General features: G+C 50.8%; 1 protein-coding gene across 1 annotated transcript in view; it reads left to right on the top strand.

Moving 5' to 3' along the window:
• The window catches only part of SIL1 (SIL1 nucleotide exchange factor), a 433,884-nt gene that overhangs the window by 12,749 nt on the left and 399,119 nt on the right, over positions 1-22,016 (top strand). Inside the window, exons 2-3 of the mRNA XM_063168343.1 lie at positions 10,197-10,311; positions 12,493-12,628. Coding sequence (XP_063024413.1) covers positions 10,207-10,311; positions 12,493-12,628 — 241 coding nt within the window. The 5' untranslated portion in view covers positions 10,197-10,206. The remainder of the gene's footprint in view (positions 1-10,196; positions 10,312-12,492; positions 12,629-22,016) is intronic.

Here is a 22,016-nt window from a genome sequence, read left to right as displayed (position 1 = left end):
CCTGTGTCCTTTGGCTGCTGCTTGGGTGTTTGCAGAGCCAGCAGGTCCAGTGACAGCCAGGACTGTCAAAGGAAGAACCCTCTGTGGAGCAGTGCTGCTCAATACTGAGATATGCCAGTCCATGAAATGGCTCTTTATAGGGTGTCTCACCAAAAGGATTTTCCCTTTGAGTGTCTGGATCTCCTGCTGTTGGTCTGAGCTCCAGATGAGAAACAGTGCTTTCACTGAAAGGTACTGAGGTTACAAACAGAGTAATTGTCCCTTAGAAGAGAAAATTGTGGAGGAAACCCACTCAGAACACATCTCTGTTCTTCTCCTTCCTCAGAGCAGGTTTAGGAGTGCTGTGACTGAGGGGCAATGGGGATGGAGCTGAAGTTCTGCTGAGTGAACCCCACGGCTCTGAGGAGCAGGGAGCCTGGTCATGGAGCCCAGGAGGGACCTGGGAGCTTTACTGGCTCTTTAGTTCTCTCTGCACAACCCGTGAATGCAGATCTCCTGGGGCAGCAGAGCGTTCCCTGTGGTGCTGCGGTTCCAGCGGCGTGTGCGGGGTCCCGTGGCGGTCACAGGAAAGCTGTTTCATAACCTCTGCTGGGATTCATGAGATGTTCAGAGACAGGTTCTCCACTTAGTCAACTTTTTATAAGGATTTAAGGCTGAGGAGCTCTTTGAAGCGCCGATGCAGCTTGTTCTGCCATGACAAGGTGGAGATGAACGCTGGCGTGACTTCCATTCCCAAGGAAAATGCTCTTTTGCACAGATCACAAGCTGTGGCTCTGCTGCTGTTTGAAGAGACCTGAGGAATCTCAGATCCAGGCACTCTGTACCACATCAAAGCCTTCCCATCTGAAGGTGAGGTGATGGGGAGCTCCAGCTCCATGTCCTTCCTGTCTGGGCAGCAAAAAGAAGGAAGGTCCCTGAACCAGGAGTTGCTTGGGGGATCAAAGCTCTGCTTAGCAGAGGCTGACAGGGCAAAAAGCCAGGATGGCAGCAGGAAGGACAAAGCCTGCAGAAGATCTGGGCCATCTGATAGCAGACTTCCAGAGGGGCCTGGGAGACCTTCTGCTGTGCTGGAGGAGTGGGGCCAGCACCTCCCCCCGAGGAGGCAGACCTGCAGTGTCCTGGGCTTGACTGGAGCCATTCCTGGTGGTGCCTGAGGGATTGTTTAATTAAAAAGAATGCTGCACCATCACATTTCAACTGTTTTCTCCACACATTGCTGCAAGTAACATCTAAAATAGCTCTAAAAAGCAACAAACCATTCCCCAAAGCAGGGGTGGCAGATGAACAACAGGAGAAGGAAGGAATTATGTTCTCTTTCAGCTTTCTGTGTCTGTGCATTTGCTTCTGCATTTGCAGGCCTTGGGGCTTGTTTTAATTTAAATTTCCTTAGGAAAAACCCTGTTAAGGAATGCTGCCTGCAGTGGCTGGCTGTTCTGCTTTGGCTTTGTCCTGGGGAAGCTTTGATGGTTGGGGAGCAGGAGTTGCTTTTCAGTCTTGGTGGGAAATGCCTGGATAGAGGAATGGCAATGACCACAAAGTCACTTCTGGATGGTGGGACTGGCAATCTCTCAGTTCTCCCTTCATGCTCATTCCTGTCCCAGGGCTTATTTAATTGCTTAACAAAGGCATCCTCTGCAACCACTGAGAAAGGCCCAGTGCAGGGAGGGGAAAAAAGCAAACTTGCATCAAGCCTTTGATCCAAGCACAGGGAGCTACTGCTGCTGACCTCAGTGTTTGTAACCACGGTGTCAGTGTTGGAATGGAGCAGCTGAGCCCCAGCGTGGGCACTGATGTGTCCAGATTGATGCAGGGACTGGGGACAAAGCCAGGACTGGTCCTGAGGGAGCCTGTGTGGCAGCAGGTTGTGTTCATCCCCAGAGAGCTCCTTCCTCCCCTTCAGGGCTGGGTTTGAGATTGGCTTGTTAGGGCTTTATCCCAGGTTTTGCTGCCAGTCTGGCAGCTCCTGACTGGGTTTGACCCACGAGGTGGATCCCAGTGGCCTCTGCCTTTTCAACTGGGAGCTTGCCACAAAACTGGAAGCATGTGGGAGCCAAGCCAGGGCTGGACATCCAGCCAGGCATTCCATGAGCTCAATCCACAAGCTGCTATGCCATGTTATTCCTGTGCACATACCCAGGGCATGCAGCAGGTGAGCCCCACGTTTGCTGCCCGTGTGCCATCCTGCTCCCTGCTGCTCCCGGTCCCCTGGCTTGTCACAGGGAGTCAGAGCTGTCACCACCGACTGGCGCTCTGTGGAGAGGTGAGAAAATGCATTTTTCATGAAGCTCACAGCTCGTGGCTCCTGGCAGATCAATAGGGCAGCTGGAGGAGTCCTTTGCGTGCCCACTGTTGGGGCAGCTCTGTGCCAGTGCTCTGCAGGGACTGGCAGGGGTTCCTTGGCTTGGCAATCCCCATGGGAAGGAAACCTGCAGGCTGAGCTGGGGCTCCTGACTGAGATTCAGCCAGGGGCAGGGATGGTTGTGCTGGGCAGGCAGTGTGGTGTGGCTGCTGCTGTGGGAGTCATGTGCTGGATCCATCACCGCTGGATTTCTGTAACACTGAGCAGGAATTTTTTTTCCATGGTTTCTTAACCTCTTAATTGAGTTTCTTTATAGGGAAGCTGGCATCTGACAGGGGAAGGAGGTTGTTATTCCCTATGAGAACCATGGGTGAACAGCAGGAACTTGGAAAATACAAAAAGCTGTTTCCAGAGAGGCTGGGAACAAGCCAGTTAAATCTTTGGCAATTCGTGGGCCCAGCTGCAGTGGGACATCAGGATTCTCTGGGACCTTGTTAGTGCAGCATGTGCTTTCTTTCCTGTTAGATTCTCCAAGCTTGGGAAAGCAGAGGGGATAAAAACACATGGAATGCTGGGAGACTCCTGGGATAGTGTGAGGCAACGTGTCACCTTGCAAATAGGAACTGGTGGAAAGGATAGATCTGAGGGGGGGAGAAAACATCACTTATTGTCTGTGCTGTGCATGGGAAATTGCAGCAAGGAGTGGGAGAAGGGAATAGGTATGGGTAGGATGAGAGGTGTTTTGGCTGGGATTCGGGGTGATGGGGAGGTGAAGAGGAAGGGAAAAGCTGTTTCATGTGGTGGAGGTCAGGCAGTGTGACAGCTTTCAGAAAGATGTTTGTCCTGAAGGTCCCTGTGCACTCTCATCTCCAGGCAAGTCCCGAAGTCCTAAATTGGAGCAAATCAGCACCAGTGCTCTGGTGTGGGCTCAGAGGTCCCTGCCAACCCCAGAGCTCTGAGGAGTCAGTGTCATGTGGTGTGCAGGCAGAGCAGAGCCCTGTGAGAGCAGCTGCCAGAAATTCAGAGAGATGCGCTGCTTATAAATAATAAATGATAAATTCAGCCTCTGATCTCCGAGGCACGCTCTGCTTCTGTGCACTCCATGCTGGCAGAGAAGATTCCCCATGCTGGACTCAGCAGTCTGTCTCTGGCGTGGAGGGTCTGGGGGAGGCAGCTCATGGAATTGGGGTCGCGCTGAGCCCCGGTGGAGCGTGGCCCCTTCTGCCAGCAGCACTAATGAGCGTGGCCCCTGTGCCACGGCCGCTAACGAGGGTGAGGGCAGCCTTGCTCAGCCTTCACACCACCCCAGCTCAAAGCTGTGCTCCTGCCCTCTGGAGAGCAGCGTTTTGTGTGAATGCAGCTTGCTGAATGAATTAATTAAGTCAATTTAAATGATAGACTAAACGATGCTTAGTGTTAAACTGTGCGAGCTGTATAAACAGCAGGGTCAGGGTTGCTGTGGGTGCGTAGAAGGGGCGGTTCTGGCTTTATCCAACACACAACAACGCCTCCCTTGCTCTTGGGGGAGCTGTGGCAGTGCTGGTGAAGCTGCTGGTGCCAGGAGCTGCCCCCACCGTGCCCAGGCACTGCTGGGCTGTCTCCTGCTGCTGGACACATCCCTGGCACCTGGCAGGGCTGTCGGAGCTGTGTTGGGTGGTGTCATGGCCAAGCTGCTGCTCGAGGGGCTGATGTGAGCTGATGGCTGCACAGGTAGCCTGGAGGGGTTATTAATATTTATTGTTATTATTTGTTAGCAGCGGTTACAAAGGTTGCATGAGTGCTCAGTAGATGCCAAGCTCTGTAAACATGTGTTTGTGCCATGGTTATCCTGCCCCTGCCACCCTGTGCCCGTGTTACAATTCCCTCCTGTGGGCTGGTTCAAGTCTGGAGCAGGACCTGCTGCCCCTGCTCACCCAGCCAGCCCAGTTTATTCCTACCAGCCTCAAAGTGTGGCTTCCTTGCTGTGTGGGTTCTCTGTAGGCAGCAAGAAGGTGTTCCCACAACTTTTCCCTTTGTGTAGGAGTGTTTTTAACATGCCAGAGCAGAGTCCTAGTAGGAGTAAATGATGAGGAGCAGGCAAGAAGAATAAATGTTTTTTTAAAACCATTTCATAAGCGACATGAATGGAATGGTCTGTGTGGCAGCTACACCCTCTCCACTGGGATCCTGGAGGTGTGAGGGGGCTGGCAAACAACTGCTGTTCCCTGGGCTGCCCTGCCTGGCTGGGGCTTTGTGCCCAGGTGGGACCCTCTGGCAGGGCTGGGGGCTCTCACTGCAGTGGGGCTGGGACACCCACTGGAGGCACAGGGGTGCTTTCCTGAGGACAGGATGCCTGGAGGAGCAGAGCTGCTGGGATCATCCTGGGCATTGGCCTCGGGTGATGGTGTGTGCAGGTTGTCCTGTGTGAAAGCACAGGGTTGTGCACACCCAGCTAGTGACTGGGGAAGGGCCTTAGAGTGTGGCCTCCCAGTAATCCTCTGTGGCCTCCCAATAATCCTCTCTTTGCCGTCCAGCTGTTTCCTGTCCTAGGCATAGGCTGAATTTCAGCTCCAAGCCTCCTCTTTCTCCTGCTGGTGTAGCTGTGCAGTTGGCAAGCAGGAGGGACAGCTGGCCACAGGGTGCTCCCCAGGTGTCTGTAGCACACCAGCAAACATGAGTGCTCCTCACACACCTGGGGACCCTCTTGCTCAGAGGAGGGAAATCGCAGGTCAGGTCAGCTGCATTTCCTTCTCTTTGTCTGTGGCACTGCACATCACTCAGCCTGTCACAGGGGCTCGGCCCTGGATGCCACCATTGGAAGGACATTGTGTGTGAAGGGGATCTCAGCTCGCTGTGAGTGCACTCTGTGTCCTGAGAGCCTCTCCAGTCCCACAGCCCCCGTGCACGGCTGGCTGGAGCTCATTCCCTGAGCTGCTGTGGCCCAGGGAGCTTCTCCTTCAGCCTCAGAGGCTGTGAGTGCCGCCAGGGCTTTGTGCCCTGCTTCAGCTGGAGGTGCCTGGGGGTTCCCATCCCTGCCCTGCTCTCACCGAGGGAGCTCTGTTGGTGCTTTGTGCTGGATGGCACAGTGTGCTGCTGGTGCTCCCCTTGCCATCTCAGTGAGGCTGGCTGGACAGAAACCTGCCCTGAGTTTATCTGCAGACAGTTTGTAAGGCTGTAATCCTGCTCCCTCAGGTCATCCCTAGGTGAAAACAAGGATTATCTCATTGCTATTGCTTAGTCTTGGAGATAATTGGTGGTTTTGAATCAGCACTGGGGTGGCAGCAGGAGCAGGACAGTGCCTGTCCCCTGTGCTGGCACTGCTGAGGGACCTCCAGTCTTGTGTCCAGTTCTGAGCTCTCATGGCAAGAAAAACATGGAGGGGCTGGAGCATGTCCGGGGAAGGGAACAGAGCTGGGAAGGGGCTGGAGAGTCCCAGCAGTGTATGGAACTGTGAGGAGCAGCTGGGAAAGGGGCTCAGCCTGGAGAAAAGGAGGCTCAGGGGAACCTTCTCCAGGAGGGAGGAGCCAGGTTGGAGTCGGGCTCTGCTCCCAGGGAATGAGGGACAAGACAAGAGGAAATTGCCTACAGGCTCAGGGTGGGCACAGCAGGAATTTCCCCATGGAAAGGGGGCTCAGGGATTGGGAGGGGCTGCCCAGGGGGGTTTGGAGTGCCCATCCCTGGAGGTGTCCCAGGAAGGGCTGGAGGTGGCACTGAGTGCTCTGGGCAGGGGACAAGGTGGGGATCAGGCACAACTTGGACTCAATGGTCCTGGCAGTCTCTTCCAAGCTCAGTGATTCTGGAATTCTGCTTCCAGCTAGCTGCAAAGCCAGAGGCTGATGTTGGGGCTGAGGGGCTCTGGGATGTCTGTGTGCTCTCCTGGAGCAGCAGGTCAGGGCTCAGATGAGGCTCCGGGAGGATTTGTTGGAGTGGCACAGGACGGGCAGTGTGGGCTCTGTGCTGGGCTGTGAGGGTGTGGGATCTCAGCACCTCAGGACTGAGGTGCAGAGAGACCGAGACCACCCTTGGGGGGCTCGGGAGTCCTGGAATGTTGCCAGAAGTGTCTGGTGGCAGGACTTTGATCCTACACAGGAGATGACATCTGTATGAGGACTGGGAGGATTTCACTGGGGTGAATGGTGAAGGGATAAGTTAATTAAGGTGTAGAACACAGGGTTTAGGATTTCTGTACAGGGGGGTCTAAAGAAGTAAGATGGAGGAATTGGGGCGTGTCCTGTCCTTCTTCTTCTTCTTCTTGGCCTCCATCTTCTGTGGTGATGGTGGCACTTTGGGATTGGTTATTACTAGAAGTGCACCGGTTAATAAGGGTAGAAGGTATTGGGGAAAAATTATAAATATTGTACACGTAACTTCGGGTATAAAGATAAGTGACCGCCCCAGGGGCTGCGGGAGTGTGCCCATGGCTGACTTGCTGTGCAGACCTCTGTCGGGCTGAAAGAAAATCTTTTAGATAAACAATTAATAAACACCGAGACCGAAACAAGATCAGAAGTCTCTCCTCGTCCTTTGAAGCGCGGGCTGTCCAAGGCCACTCTGGGCCTTTCCAGGTCTTTGAAACAGCCGAGAAACCGAGCAAGGGGCATCCCTGAGCTATCTCCGGACATAAACCGGACATAAATCAGCCAGCAGGAGAAACAGAAAACCAACAAGCATAAATCAGCGTAAATCAGCAAAGAGAAACATTGAAAATCTACATGAGGGCAGTGCTGCCAGCAGCAGGAGGCATCAATGACATGTGCTCCTCTCACTGGCTGCCTTGGGGCTGTCACCTGTGGCTGTGGGAGCTGCATTCCCGGGGCTGTGCAGCCCCCTGTGCACAGCTCTGCCCTCCCTGGAATGTCCCTGCTAATGGGGAGCACAGCTCTGGGCTCTTTCTGCTGCTGTTGGTGCAGACCAGGATTTCTGGAGCTGTGGAGCAGAACCTCCCAGCCAGCAACATCCCCATCTCTGACAGGAGGGTTACTGCCAGCAGAGGAGACTTCTTGGAGTCTGACCCTTTGCTCTTTCCCTAGTGCCTGATTTTGTTTGACAAAAAAGGATTATTGAGAAAAAACCAGCCCCTCCACTCTGCACAAGGGGAATTTGTGACCTTCCTAGTCCAGTTTTGCTGCTGCCTGGCTGCTGTACGTGCTGGATCCCCAAAGATGCCCTCAAATCCAAGCCAACATTCCCTGTGCAGGTGGGGTCACCACAACCACAGGCTTCTGCTTCACAGGCTGCAGAGGTTGTTTCTGGAAATCCACAGAAACATTCTTGTGGAAATCCTCTCCTGCTCTGTGTGTGTTTGTCTGTAAGGAGATGTCAGCCTGTGCAGAAGCTCCTCTCCAGGAGCTCCAGAGCCCCTGTTGCACATGTTGGCTCCTCCTGCCTACCTGGGACTGAAGCAAAGTGCTAATTGTTGTGCAGATGTCATCTGCCAGGCAGGCAGGAGGCTGGAGGCTTGGAAGAGGCTGTGCTGTCATTTGCTAGCAGCCTCCTCGGTACACGTGAGCTCTATTTTTATTGGGAGTGTGCGTTTGCTTTCAGCCACTGCTTTGTTGAATTTCTCTTTCTTTTTTTTTTTTCCTTTTTATTTCCAGGCTTGCAGATAAAGTTTGAGGGATACATCTATTTTTCATTATTCTAGTTTTTCTGCTTGTTTTATAACTGAAAAAACCTCCACCAAACCAAGAAACCTGTTCCTGTGTAAAAAGCTTTAGTTTGTTCTGAGGTGAGAGGGAATTAATTGTGTGTTGTGGTCACACTGGACTGAGGTCACGACTGTGGGACTGTCCAGAAGGGCACAAGGATCACGATCTGGGAGCAGAGGGAGTTTGAGGCTGTGCATTGTGCTCTGGGTGTGCCAGCTCAGGAGCCTGGGTGTTGGTTGTAGCCTGGATTTGCTTGGCCATGTCCCAGGAGAGAGCTGGAGGCTCTGGCCACAGGTTGGCTTATGAAAACAGGGAGCTTTTCTTTTACTCCAGCTGTGGTTTAATAAGGGATTGTGGGCCCTTGAGGTGATTCTTTGACCCTTTAGGAAAGAGGAGACACTGAAGTAGGAATTGGGAGGTGATGCTTTCCTGAACTGTGTGAGTTAAGCAGGGGGATGCTCATTGCTCAGGCATGCTGTGGGTGTCAGAAATCCAGATCTGTTCCAAAACCAATTAATGTGAAAAATCCAGCTGATGTGGTAGAGGTGGCTCAGAGGCAGAGATTGCTGCTCAGGAAGACCCTGGCTCAGGCGTTTTTGGAGGCTGCAGAAGCACATCAGGTGCACTGTTACCTCTGCTCTGTCCCTCTCCTGGTTTCCTCTTCCTTTTCTGGCAAAAACCAAGCAGGGAGAGGAAGAAATACCAAAGTGGAGTGTAGGGACAAGGTACCAGTGAAAGGGTGGAAGGAGAGGAGGCTTCCCTCCTCGTCCCTGAAGGCTTCTGGGGGCAGAGGCTCTTTGGTGCCAGGAGCTGGTGTTGGGTGCTGCTGTGAGCAGGTTTTCTGCTTTGTGGGACACAAAGTCGTTGCTTCAGTGAGGGAGAGCTCTGCTGTCTGATGTGCCACCCTGATGGACAGCAAAGCAAGATTTTTCGGACTGTGTGTAGGGGAGGAACTTCTTTAAAACCTGGATAGGAGTAGGAGCAGACTTGATGGAGGGATGAGTAATGAAGGAGTGTTTGAACGGAACTAATCAGTCCTATCTTCTTTCAAAAGACCTCATTTAGTTTAATTTAGCAGCGTGTAAATTTAGAGCCAATCACAGGAAATACTTGTGCAGCCTGTGTGCTGGCAGGCTGCTGCACTCCCTAGCCCAGCAGAGAGCTGAAGGCTGTAGGTGGATCCCGAGCCTCGTGTGAGGCACTGGGGGCACACGTGTGTGTGCTCACACGCAGGGTGGGCACAACTGCTCTGTGCCCGGGCACTGGCACCCACAGCAGCAGCAGCAGCAGCCTTCATTTCCCCCTCATGTGCTCCATCAGGGTGTCCCTGTGCTCCACCAGGGTGTCCCTGTAGCCCTCCAGGGTGGCTCTGTGCCCCATCAGGGTGGCTCTGTGCCCATCAGGGTGGCTCTGTGCCCATCAGGGTGGCTCTGTACCCATCAGGGCGGCAATGTAGCCATCAGGGTGGCTCTGTGCTCCATCAGGGTGGCTCTGTACCCCATCAGGATGGCTCTGTGCTCCATCAGGGTGGCTCTGTGCTCCATCAGGGTGGCTCTGTACCCCATCAGAGTGGCTCTGTACCCCATCAAGATGGCTCTGTCCTCCATCAGGGTGGCTCTGTGCCCCATCAGGGTGGCTCTGTGCCCCATCAGAATGGGTCTGTGCCATGCCTCTGCTCCCTGGAACACCTGAGCATGGTCAGAGCCAGCTCCTGGCCCCATGGCTGGGCTGAGCCTCTGCTCTGAGCAGCAGGGAAAGCCTTGTGCTGTAGGAACCACTGAGTAAACCTTGCTGACCTCTGCAAAATGTTGTTTTCCTCAAGAAAAACCTACATATGGATTAGATGAACCCCTGCTCCTTGGACAGCTGGTCGTTTTGTTTAATTTGAATTAACGCAGCTACTTCTGTGCTTAAAATGAGGCACAGGCATAAAAAGCCTTCACGGGATTGCACGGCTTTTTATTTTTCCCTCCAGTTGTCATCCATGGCACTGACACAGAGATTTTAAACAAGTCTTGCAGGTCTCCTCATATTTTCCAGGAGAGATATCATCCCCTGTGGGGTCAGTATGAGTTCTTGGCATTACCTGTCACAAACCCCATTAGCAGTGAGCCCCACGAGTCCCTGTGCTCACACCTCGAGGTGTTGTGCCTCCTGCCATGTCACACCCCTGATCCCACGCTGTGTTGCAAAGTGTTGTGTAAAGAGTCCTGAAACCTGCAAAAATGGAAAAAAACCCACTGTTGGGTTTGTTTTGCTTTGCATTTCAGGCTGGTGGCAATGTCTCCTTGGGCCGGGCTCCTCTCCAGCACCTCCAGGGTCAGCCTGCTGCTGCTGCTGGGCTCTGTGCTCCTCTCCTGCTCCAGCCTGGGACAGAGAGTGCCTGTAAGTTTTGGCTGCTCCACTTGACTTCAGACTGATAAAACACGGATGCTTTTTGCCTTTAAGGAAATGCCCATTATTCTTTATGAAACGTCTTTCTCCTGCTTGAATTATGAAAACAAACCAGAAAGGGTTCTGCTGATTTCTGTGTAAATGAAGAATCGCTTGTGTGGTGCTGCCCGTTTTTGCTAGAAATGCTAATGAAAATGGGGTATTGCAAAGCAACTGTGGCCAGGCAGTGACAGCAGCACTTAAATGAACCAAGTCACATCCTTTTATCCTTACTGAGCGTTTAATCCCCACACTTTTCCTGAGCAGAGCTGGTAAACATCAGCTGTCTCCATTATGTGTTTGAACAGATCCAGCACTGGGAGGCCTGGTGGTAAATTTACAATAGCCTGTATCACTAACTCCCTCTTGGATAATCACAGAGCTGTGGAAATCAGCTAAGTAATAACTGCTCCACTCACTCCTTTTTAGTCCTGTTGAGTCTTGGCTCAGAAAATGTTAACATTGATTTTCATCTGCAGAACCTGGGCTTTTATGGTTGTGATTGTTCCTGAGCTTTAACCATTTGTTATAATTTAAACAATTCCAAGCCCCTGATGCACTCAGCAAAAGCAGGAGTTAAGATCTGGTTCCTCGTGCATTTCTGAAATCACAGTCGCTTTCCACAGCTGAAATAAAAACATTCTATAGGTTTGTCAGCCTTCCTTGTGTGTTACCACAATCAGTGAATTGTGCAATTGTGTAGGTTGGGAGAGACCTTTGTGATCATTGAGTACAACCTTTAACCCAGTGCTGCCAAGGCCACCACCAGCCCACGTCCCCAAGTGCCACATCCACACTGTTGTTGCTACTCTGCGTGTTTTGCTCAGGTTGGCATTTCTGTTGCTCAGAAAGACTCTTCTAGGCTGGAAACGGATATTTATATGCAGAGCATCCAAATTCTGACAGAAAATGTGCATGCATTTTTTTCCCAAAGAGTGGAAGAACTGAAGGCAGAATGTGTCCCAGAATTTCCCAGTTAACCTCTGAATTTACTTACATTTTTCCCTGTGAAAACATCCTAAGGATTAAGATCCAAACACTTCATGAAGTAAGCTCTAACTCCATCTTAATTGCCAACAATTAGGACTAATCATTCCCTGTAGGGTGGTTAACTCAAATTCCTCAGTGGTGACTGAATTGGTGATCTCAGAAGCTGAAAATATTCCTTTCAGCAGGCACTGAGCTGTGGGGATGATGAGCCTGGACCAGTTCATCTGTTCCTGCTGGAACCAGAACAGCCCAGACCCAGAGTCAGTGCCTGGTGTGAGAGTACAGGTCATTTCTGTGCTCTCTCCAGAGTTTTTTGTGACTCCCACCAGCTCCCTAGGGAGCTTTCCATTGAACACCAAGGTTTCCCTCACAGCAAGGATTTTTTTCCCTGCTGCTCTTCCCTTGGTGTAACATCGAGCCGCTCGTGCTGGCTGCTCTCCCACACCTCTGCCAGCCTCGTGCTGCACTTGCCATGGAGGTGGTGATTAAATCCCTGCCTCATTGTTTTAAAAGCCTTGGAGAACACTGGAAGAGGGTGGAGAAGAGGATCCTCACATTTGTATCATGTGGGCAGCTCGGTGTGTTTTTTCCCGTGTCCTATTTTGGAAACAGCTGAACTATTTTAGCTGAAATCTTCTCCAAGCCTGAAATAAGTGCATTTAAGAAAAAGAAAAAGAAAAATAAAAAAACCCAACAAAACCCAAAAAAACTCACCAAACCCCAAACCAACCAACAAGCCTTGAGGCATTCCACTCGTGTGGAAAATTTCAGCTGAAAAAGTTAAAAGTTTGACATATTTTTAGGCAAGGGAAAATGGGGTCTTACAATGTTATACAACCCTAATAATAGCCAGGGCTCCTGCTTCTGACTGAAATACAGGTGAGGCTCTGTGAGAGCTGGTTTGAAACCTGCAACCTGCTCTGGAATAGGAAATAAGCTGCGTTGCTTTGTTCAGCACAAATGTCATGCTAGTTATGCATGTTTAACCTTTAATATACTTTAAATCTAAATTTAACCATGTGGAAAGAATCAGATGTCAAAAAAAAAAAAATCTGCTGGCGAGGGAAAAAATTTTGTATTCTCAGCCAGCACTAAATTACCCAGATGCAATTGCTAATGAGCTGAATCTCTTCTCTCCAAAAGGAGTTTGCCCTTACAAAAATAGAAGAGAGCGACATAAAAGATGACAGTGGGAAGGAGCTGGGGACAGAGGATGACGCTGATCCTGAAGACCTGGAAGTGTTTTACCCCACGGATCAGTGGCAAACCCTGCGTCCAGGTAACTGCTAATTATAGCATGCCTCTGGAACCCACCTGCCAGCACTGACAGGAGCCTTGCAGACGCTCCAAGAGCTGTTTGTTCCCATGACAATGTGTGCTTTTGCTGGTGCTCACACAGAGAGGAGCACTCGGTGACCCAGTGCAGGGACTGGAGGTGGTGAGCAAAGCGTCCAAGGAGGGGAGAGGTTGCTCCAGGGCTTTCAGGTCACTGGAGCAGGAGGAGTGGGCTGCCAGCCCCTGTGGCTGGGGGGCTGTCTCTGTCACTGGCTCCACAGCCCTTTCTCTCTTCATTTGTCAAGGGCCAGGTTTTATAACGTTTGTTGGCACGTGGATTCCCAGGTCTGCTGTGCTCCGGTGTGGCGCTGCTCAGTGGCAAGCTGATTAGGAGCTGTCACTGGAGCACTGCACAGCCTTTTAACAATGGCTTTTCTGTTCCTCGCCTGTTTGAAAGCTAGCTTTTATTTCCATCTGTGCAAACCACAAAAAATCTCTTCCCCTTCTTCGGGTTGGTGTCTTTCATTAGACATGCCTGGGACTCTGTGGTGAGCAGAGCCCAGCAGAGCAGCTTGGCCTCTGTGTGCTGAGAAGGCTCTGGAGGGGCCAAACCCATTCAAACACACACAGATGCACATGTGCATACATATTTCAACAATTAGCCTGTCTCTGTGATCCTGAACGAGCTGTTTAATCCACTTGTGCTTTGGTGTCCTCATGTATATGCAGGTGTAATACCTTCCCACCTCACAAGGGTGAACTAAGTAGTAATTAATTTTTATAAAGTGCTCTGAATTTAAGAGCTTTATCCTGTGCTCAGTATTATCATTGAAAGAATAAGTATGGGTTCCATTTGTCTTGAAATTTCTGCCAGATATAGCAGAATGACTTTTCCAAATGTAAATCTTTGTATAACATGAATGGCTACAAAAGCCCCTGCGTTCCACAGAGCTGCAGTATATACTTATATTCCATTTCTGTACCATTATGTATGGAAGGCGTGTGGTGTCCCTGCTCATTATTCAGCCTGGCAGATCCCCACCAGCTTTGTTGAAGCAGAACATGTACATACTTGCAATCATTAGAAACCTCATTGCAGGGTTTGTTCACAAGCACCTTCTCCACTGCTCGGGTGCCTTATTCCGCTTCATTTTTGTAGTTATTCCATGTTGGGCACATGCAGTGAAGGGCTTGTGGAAGTGGGGAGCTTGTCAGTATTCACAGAGGAGAGTAATTTTGGTTACTCTTGTGGAGACTTAAATGGTGTCCTGCCTCATTCTCTGACTGCTGCAGATCCCAGCACTGGGGACGTGGCACAAAGAGGAGCCGGCCTTGGTCTCCTGCTGCCAGCCTGGGTTTCTGTCTCCTGGGGTTCTTCTGCAGTGAAATCCCTGTGAGGACTGGCCCTGACACCTTCAGCACGTGTTAGCCAAGGCTGGGGCCCTGCTGCCAGCATGAGCCCATCCCTGTAGCCTCTGGCCACACTTTCCCAGTGTGAGCTCAGCTCTGGCTGGCAGGGAGCTGACCTGGCACAGCTGCTGCTGTGGCTGCACAGGGATTCACCTTTTGGTGCTGCAGCAGAGCCACGCAACTTGGCAGCGTGTCCATCCCACTGGTTCTGCATCTTGCCATGTTTTCCATGTGGCTGCACTCACTGGCAGCTGAGCAGAGCCTGGCTGGGCTCAGGGTTTGCCTGCTGCTGCCCATGTCTCCAGGACACCCCCACTCCCTCTCCCGTGGTATCCCTGTGGCAAACTAGGCCAGTCTCTCTGGGGGAAGCAAATTCAAGTGTTTGAATTTAGAATTTTGATCTACAGTTCTGAGCACTGGGAGGGAGCTTGGAGCTGCGTTTCCCCCATCTCACTCCTGTTTCAACTTGTTCCTGTTCTGAGCTCACGCAGGATTTTGTGCTTCTCTACAATGGTGCAGCAGCTCATCTTTTATGGATGTGTTCCCAGTTTTCCTCTGCTGAGTTTCCAGTTCCCTGTTGCTAATTGCATCAATCCACATTTCCACTGGGACTGCAGCAGTGTCATCAACCTGTAACCTGTCAAATCCTTCCCCAAATTCCATTGTTGTTGTGTCTGTAATGCTTTGGCCGCTTGTTCCTCGCTGTCTACAGTGTGAGCTGGATTTTGATCAAGTGCTTCCTTGCACTTTGAGCACACTTCAAGCTGCTGGAGGTAGCTGGATGCAAACACAGAGAGACAGTTGCCCTAAGAGCTGTGCTGCCTGTAATCTGGAAGCAAGATCAGTTGTCTCTTCTGCCAGGCAGCCGGAGCTGACGGCTCTGGAAAGGTTGGTGAAACTTCCCAAAGCCCTTTAACACTTCCTTAGGCATTGCTTCTTTCTCACTTGGCACTAAATAATGCACCAGGTGCAGGCTCAGACTGAAGGGAGATGTGTGCCCCAGAGAGGCTTCCAGCACCTCTGCTCTTGGACTTTTGGGCATCATCTGTGGGGCTTTTCCTTCTGTCCATGGTTGGAGTCCACAGGAACCTGGAGGTTTTTTGGTGTTTAGTGAGTGGGATTGCTGTGTCCTCTGAATGAAGGTTCACACCCCTGCTGTGACTCCTCATGGTCAGGTAACAGAGTTTGTTTGAAGTTGTGCTTCCTCTGCAGTCTTTTTTCTTTCAGAATACACTTTCTCCATGTGACAGTACCCTTGGGAGCTGGAACATATTTTACTTTTGTTATTTGGGCACCAAATTTCCCAATATTTTGTTCAGCATTCCTGGTGATGATTGGAAGTTGGATTTCTCTGGCCATCTAGTTGTATCACTGAGCAGCAGATTTTCCACCCAGCAGTGGTAGGAAATTTTCCACGCAGCAGTGGCTCCTCTGGGAAGAGTTTGCTGTGAAGATTCAGAGCAAGGATATTAGAGGCAGGGGTTTAATTGGGGAAGGAAAAGGGCATTAATCGCCCCCCAGCAGTGATGAGTGGAGAGCTGGGGCTGCACAGGGCTCTGCTCTGCCCATCCCCATGGCAGCAGTGCTTTGCTGCTCCCTAATGTGGCAGAAACCCTCTGGCAGCTTTTCCAGCTGACAGTTGGGAGTTAATGAGTCCAGTTTCCAATCCAGATGGACAAGTGAGAACCTCCTCTGCCCAAATATCAAAATATTTACAGATTGCTCTGCAGAGAGGCAGCAGTGGGGCACAGAGGCTGCCTTTGCTGCAGAGCAGCTCCCTGCAGACTGGAGGGATGGAGCAGAGCCTGGCACCGTGACTGGCACAGTGCAGCGTGGATCTCTCTGGGCTTTGGATGGATGTCTCAGGGCAGAGCAGGGAGCTCAGCTGGCCTGCACCTTCAGCTGTGGTTAAAGCTCTGCCTTGCAGAGCTGAACCTGCAGTGATCCCCACTGTTTGTGCTGCCCAGAGTAATTTTCTGCAGTGCCCAATGATTTCCCAGTTAAAAACCAAGGAGCCACAGCTGCTGCTGCTGGTCAGGCTGCCAGAGTGAAGCTGATGCGAGCATGCTGTTGGTGCTGCTTCTGCAAAGATGAAACCATCTCATGTTCAGCAGGGAGCCAGTGATACATTGCTTGGCATTTAAATATCCATGGCTGCAGCTCCCAAGGATCCTCAGGCTGCCTTTGCTGCTCCTGCTTGTCACAGGTCTTCTCCCGTCTCATTTGCTGCTCAAACAAGGTTTTACACCTGTGGGAGCCCAGTTCTGCAGGCAGCCACGGCAGGGGGGTGTTTTCAGGGCTGCTTTGAAGGGCTTGTTGTGCAAGGACAGGGCTGAGGATGGGCAGTACCTCAGCTCAGTTTCACTGCCAGTCTGTCCTCCAGGGGATTCCAGTGGCCAAATGAGGCAGCACTGATTTGGCTGACAGGAGGTTCCTGAGGCAGGGGAGGCAGGAGGCAGCAGGATCTGTGCCAGGCCTGTGCCACAGCCCGTGGGGGTGACCTGGCTGCTGCTGAGGGTCCCCTCACACCTTGTCTGCTCCTGCTGCTCGCTGGGATGTCCTGAGCTGCAACAACTCTTGCTAATTGCTCTGCTGAATTCATCACTGTCCAAACCATTGGCTTCTCACTCACCCAGACCTAACTGAGACAGTGGTGGGCAGGTCTCTGAAATATTTATGGCAGCACAGTCAAGAGAGGGCTGTGAAATACAGAGTGAAACCACCAGGGTATGCTCGTTTTTGCAAAGTTTCACGTGTCTAATCCAGGAAATAGGAGCCTCATCAGATCAGCACAGATTTGCATACAGAGGGAAGGCAAATGGAATTTTAAAAACCTCATCTATACTAGATGAAATGCTTCTTCTTCAAGTTTCTTTATGAAATGACCTGTTAGTGATGTGGAGATGGGAGGAATCTCAACTCTGGAGTTGTTACAGTCCTGTCTGGACAGCGACAGGAGAGCTGGAGGATGATTCCAGCAGGTAGGAAAGGCCAGGCTGACTTGAGAGCAAATGTTCAGTGCTTGGAAGCTGAGTTATGGTCCCTGGTAGTTCTCCCTCTACTTGTTTTCAATCTGACCTCTAGCATAGGAGGCTTTCCATCTCATTAATGTATCTCATGCCTGTCCTTTTTATTGCCAGCTGCCTTCATGGGCTCCTCTCTCAGCTTCCTACCCTTGTGAGCTTTCCTTTGCCCCTCATCCTCACATCACAGGTGGCACAGTGTCCCTAACACTTGTGCCTAACTCCAAGTCCTTGGCAGAAGTGCCAGGGCTGAAGCTCCAGGTGCTGCTCCTGCCTGGCGTGTGGGGCAGTGCCAGGCAGGTGGGGCTCACCAAGCACACCCTCCATGCCCTGGTCCTGCTCTGGGTAAGAGGGATGGTGATGTTTCCCTCCAGCTGTGGGTGAGAGGACAGGACTGGGGCTCAGGAGATGCTGGGACAGTGAGCAGACAGGGGTTCCCACCCCCCTGCTCCAGCAGGAGGATGTGTTTGAAGGATGCCAGCTCTGGGCAGGGAGGCACAGCACGAGTGTCCTGTCCTGCAGCTTGGTTTCAGCATTTCTGTACAGAATTGGGACCCCCAATTCCATGAATTGGGAGCCATCTTTTGCCCCTCAAATGCAGGTAAAACTTTTCTTCTGTCATTTCCAGAAGTGGCAGTGTCCTGGCAGCACTGGTGTGGTGAGAAAGAGCCCTACAATGCTTGCTCAGGTTTAGGAGCAGAGTGGGCTTGGGGTGGGTTTTTGGTGTGTCAGGTCAGTCCTGTCCCTTACTGGCTGTGATGTTCTGGTTTCAAACTGGTTACAAAAGACTTTTTCAGTGATGCTGCCTCTGCCAAAAACTAACTGTGCTTCTGAGCAGCCAGAATAAAATCTGAGCTTCTGTAACACAGAGCCATGGGCTAGGCTGTGGGCACTGCCAAAACAAGGGTGCAGGGCTGTGTTTCCATGAGCCAAGCCATGACTCCTGCTAGTGGTTTGTGGAATTCTGAGCCCTGCAGGATATTCCAGGTGGTCAGGAGTGGCCATAAACCAGGGAATGAGGCTTTAGTGCAACAGGAGGAGGTTAAACTGCATCTTTCAGAATAATTTCAAACTTCACTTTAATGATGCTCAGGCTGCTGGTGGTGTAATGGCAGCAGACATCAGCAGTGGAACCATTCCCGTGGTTAAATGTGCATTGTTTGGTGGGGGAAAAGTGCTTTGAAGGAAGAGAGACTGTTTCCCAGGGAAGACATCTCTCATTCCTTGCTTTTATCTCCTCCCTCCCAAGCTGGGGATGCTGTGAGCCTGTGAGCTGCTGAGAGGTGCTCAAATGTGTGCTGGGTGATGAGGAATACCTTGCTCTGGTTTTTATGTGCAAGTAGGCTGGATTTGCTGCAATAGCTCCAATAACCTTCGCGTGGCTGTTTAGAAGGATGAACCTCATTAAAGAAGAGGTATTTAATAACAGGCCTATTTTTATCTCTGTCTTTATCTAACAGTCTGCACATTTATTTCAAGCTTGTAACAGTGCTTTGGAAGAAAAATGTTTTCCCTCCTCTGAAATGTTTTGGCAGTGCCTCCAGCCTTGGTTATCTTGAATTTCCAGTCTGGCTAGCATCCCTCCTCCTTCCAAAGCCAGCAAGCCACAGCAGGCCCAAAGCTCCAACATTTTCCTTGGGAAATGGGAAATTCCTGGGGGAATATGCTTTCAAAACATGGGACTTGAGTCCCAGGGTGACTGAAACAGTTCTGAAGGTTTGAAAACATAATCACAGCAACTCCCTCAGGCTTCAAATGTGTGATCTTGTGTGGGACAGGCACTGCAGGCACTGCAGTGTTTGGTATTTGCTGCAGGATGTGACTGACCACACACTCTGGGAGAGGCTGGCAGCTCTGGGGTCAGGCATTCCTGCAGAGATTTTTTTTTCCCTAAATTTGTCAATTTGATTCTGTAATTTCATAAATTAAACCCTGACCTATAGATATCTTGCAGACATTGTGTGTTCAGCCCACTCTCCTGTGTTTGCTGTCATTTGCTGGTGGTGAAGGAGGCAGCCCCAGCCCTGAGGGGATGCACCATCTTTCCACCTCCTTCCACATCTGTCCCTTTGGCATTGCTGGCTCTGAACCCGGACCCTGCCCTGACTGAAGGTTTGCTGGAGCACAGGTGTCTGAGGCTGTGGCCAGGATGACCATTTCTGAGCCCTTTTCCCAGGATACATGTGGCCATATGCTCCAGGAGATGCTGGATTTGGGCCTTGGGATGTGTGTGGCAGTTATCATAAAGGAACTTGGCTCTAGGGGCTAATCCCTGGTTTTTCCTTGCTGTTCAGTCTGCATCATATACATCCCTACCCACAGTTTTGCAGCATTCTCTTTTTCCATAATTAGGGAGTGTTTTCCATGGTCTTGCTCAGGCCCTTCCTCCCTGCAGTTTCCCCCGTGGGTTAAGGCCTGACTTACTGAAACTTCCACAGAGCTGATTCTGGGCGGGCAGGGACAAGGCCAGAGGGTTTTCAGCAGTCAGCACAGTCAGATGGCTCCTGTGAGGAATATTTCACTTGCTCCTTCACAGCTCTTGCCTGCAAATTGTCCTCTTGCTCAGATGGGGCTCTTTTTTTTTTCTTTTTTTTTTTCCTCTTTTTTCTTTCCTAAGTTATTCAGTTTTCCATACATTTATTTATAGGGTCACACAAGCAACAGGTCTGCTTTTTCCACAGATCGTTCCAGAGCCACGTGCTGTGCCTGCTCCATTCTGGTGCAAAAGCACCTTCTCCTCTGAGGAAAACTCAGAATATCCATCCAGCTGTCTTGACTGAGCGAGGCATTTTCTCTGAACCCTGCCCTCTGCTCATTTCAGAATCTGCAGGGAATTTGGGACATAAATTAAAAAGCTATTTGATGCTCCTTGAGGTCTAGAAGCTGGTTTTGCATTTGTTCTTACTTGAAAGCACACTGAGACAAATGGCTCTGCTTTACTGAAGCTGCTTCCTTTGGCATCCCGAGGAAGCTTCCCAGTTAAAAAATAAATATGGCTCTGTTTTTCCAGCCCTGCTTTACCAGCAAAAGCTGGGGAAGGAAATGTAATCTTCTTGGGTCTGTCCTGATGTTTTGTAGAACTAATTCCCATTTATTGAAAGAACTCTTCCACACCAGATTAACGTTTAATTTTTTATTATGTGTTTACATTTTGGAAGGAGTAAGGGCGGTGGTGCTGGAAATTCTAATGAGGGACAACATTTCTGATTCAAAAGACTCAGGCTCCTCTCTCCTGATTTTTCTGCCTGATCCTTCAGACTGCAGGAAGTTTTGCTTGGGTCATTCACTTGCAACAGGATGTTATGTGAATACAGAATTAATGTATGCGGCCTGTCACTTGGAATTGCTGCTGTTCTGCTGCTGGAGAGCTCCCGGGGTTGCAGAGTCCTTGCAAGCAGCAATAACAGGAATGTGCCTGTGATCCTGCAAAGCCAGAGGAGGAGCAGGGAGCTGCAAGTCTCCCCCATCACTGCGGGGTGTGAATAAATAGATCTAATCAACAATTTACATGTTAGCCCCGGACCAGGGTTTATTTTTAGGACGTGTCATTCAGCCCAAGTGAAACCTCTGCATCTCAGACTGGTGGTGTTTCTAAAAGCACCTCTAAGTGATCACCGAGGCTGGATTTTAAACTGCATTTACATTTTGATAGAATCTGCTGCTTTCCTTATCTGAAACAAAGCCTACCTGATCTTCATTAATTACACTATCATTTCACCTAACCAGAGTGCTACTAATTACAGTTATCTGTCTGTTCTTCACCAGATAATACACAAAAAATTGTTATCCCTGGCTGTATCTGGATTAGCTGGAGCTGTAAGGGGGGTGCACATGGTGATGAGTTTTACAGGTGGAGTGCAGGTATTTATAGACTGTCTGAGGAAATGCTGGATGAGTGGCTGCTGCCCCACTGGCTGTGCTGCCATCCCAAGACATCTCCACGGCAAAACATACAGAAAACACTGCTTAAACACAGAAAAATGGTTACTGCAGGGTGACTGGAGCAGGCCAGCTCCACAAGAGAGGTGTTGGAGTCCTGGGACATCCCAGACCCTCCTGAGCACAGCCCTAGGGCTGGAGGGGACACTGCTGGAGCAGGGGTTGATCCCAGAGGTGTTTCCAGGCTCAGCTATCAGGGACTGTCTGGCAGTGCCTTTTTTAAGACAGAAAATCTCACAGTGGCTTCACAGAGAGCTGCAAGCCCTGGTGGTGGTGCTGACTGCTGCCCCACTAACATAGCTGCAGTCTGAGCAGGGCAAGCACAGAAAGGGCTCCTCTGAAAAGAGGCAGCAGGAAATGTCTGAGCTGCTGGGGAGCTGTGGGTCCAGAGGGCTGGAGCCAGGAGCCACAGGCTGCAGGGAAGGGGGTCCATGAGGGCAGAGCCTTTGCTGGAAGAGAAGCCAAGGGGCTTTCACTTGACTCCTGTTTCATCATCCTTCCACACACTGATCTCTTCAGATGCTCTCCAAACCTTTGGTTTGCTTTCTGAAGGGGAAAGGACTTGTCCTGGAGGAGGAGCAGAGCCAGGCTGCTGAGGAGAGCTGGTGGCTGTCAGCTGGCAAGAGGGGAGGGACACGGAGGCCAGAGGGGGGACACTGGGTGAGGAGATGTTCACACTCAGCTCCATCCACTGTGAGTGCCAAACACACCTGCACTCCTGTTTGTACGGCTTGCTGTACTTGATAAACTGATAGATGTGAGTTTGGGCATTTTTGTCACCCTTTTTGTATTCTGAAGAGAACTAAAGATGGTTCACATGATTTTTTTTTTGTGCCTTCTGCAGTGCAGGTGATACAGGCAGGGATGGAACAGCAGCATCTTTATACTTGTCAAGTCTCCATCCACACCCAAGGCACTGCCTGAAGCTCAAAGTGATTTTCTTGCAGCTTAGAACACTACACCAGCAGGGAGAACAAGAAACTCAGTGGAGATTATGCTCCAGAAAAACTGTATGCGTGG

The sequence above is a fragment of the Melospiza melodia genome, chromosome 14, assembly GCF_035770615.1.
Source record: "Melospiza melodia melodia isolate bMelMel2 chromosome 14, bMelMel2.pri, whole genome shotgun sequence".
NCBI lineage: Eukaryota > Metazoa > Chordata > Aves > Passeriformes > Passerellidae > Melospiza > Melospiza melodia.
The sequence above is the reverse complement of the archived record's forward strand: the minus strand, read 5'-3'. Positions and strand labels throughout refer to the sequence as shown.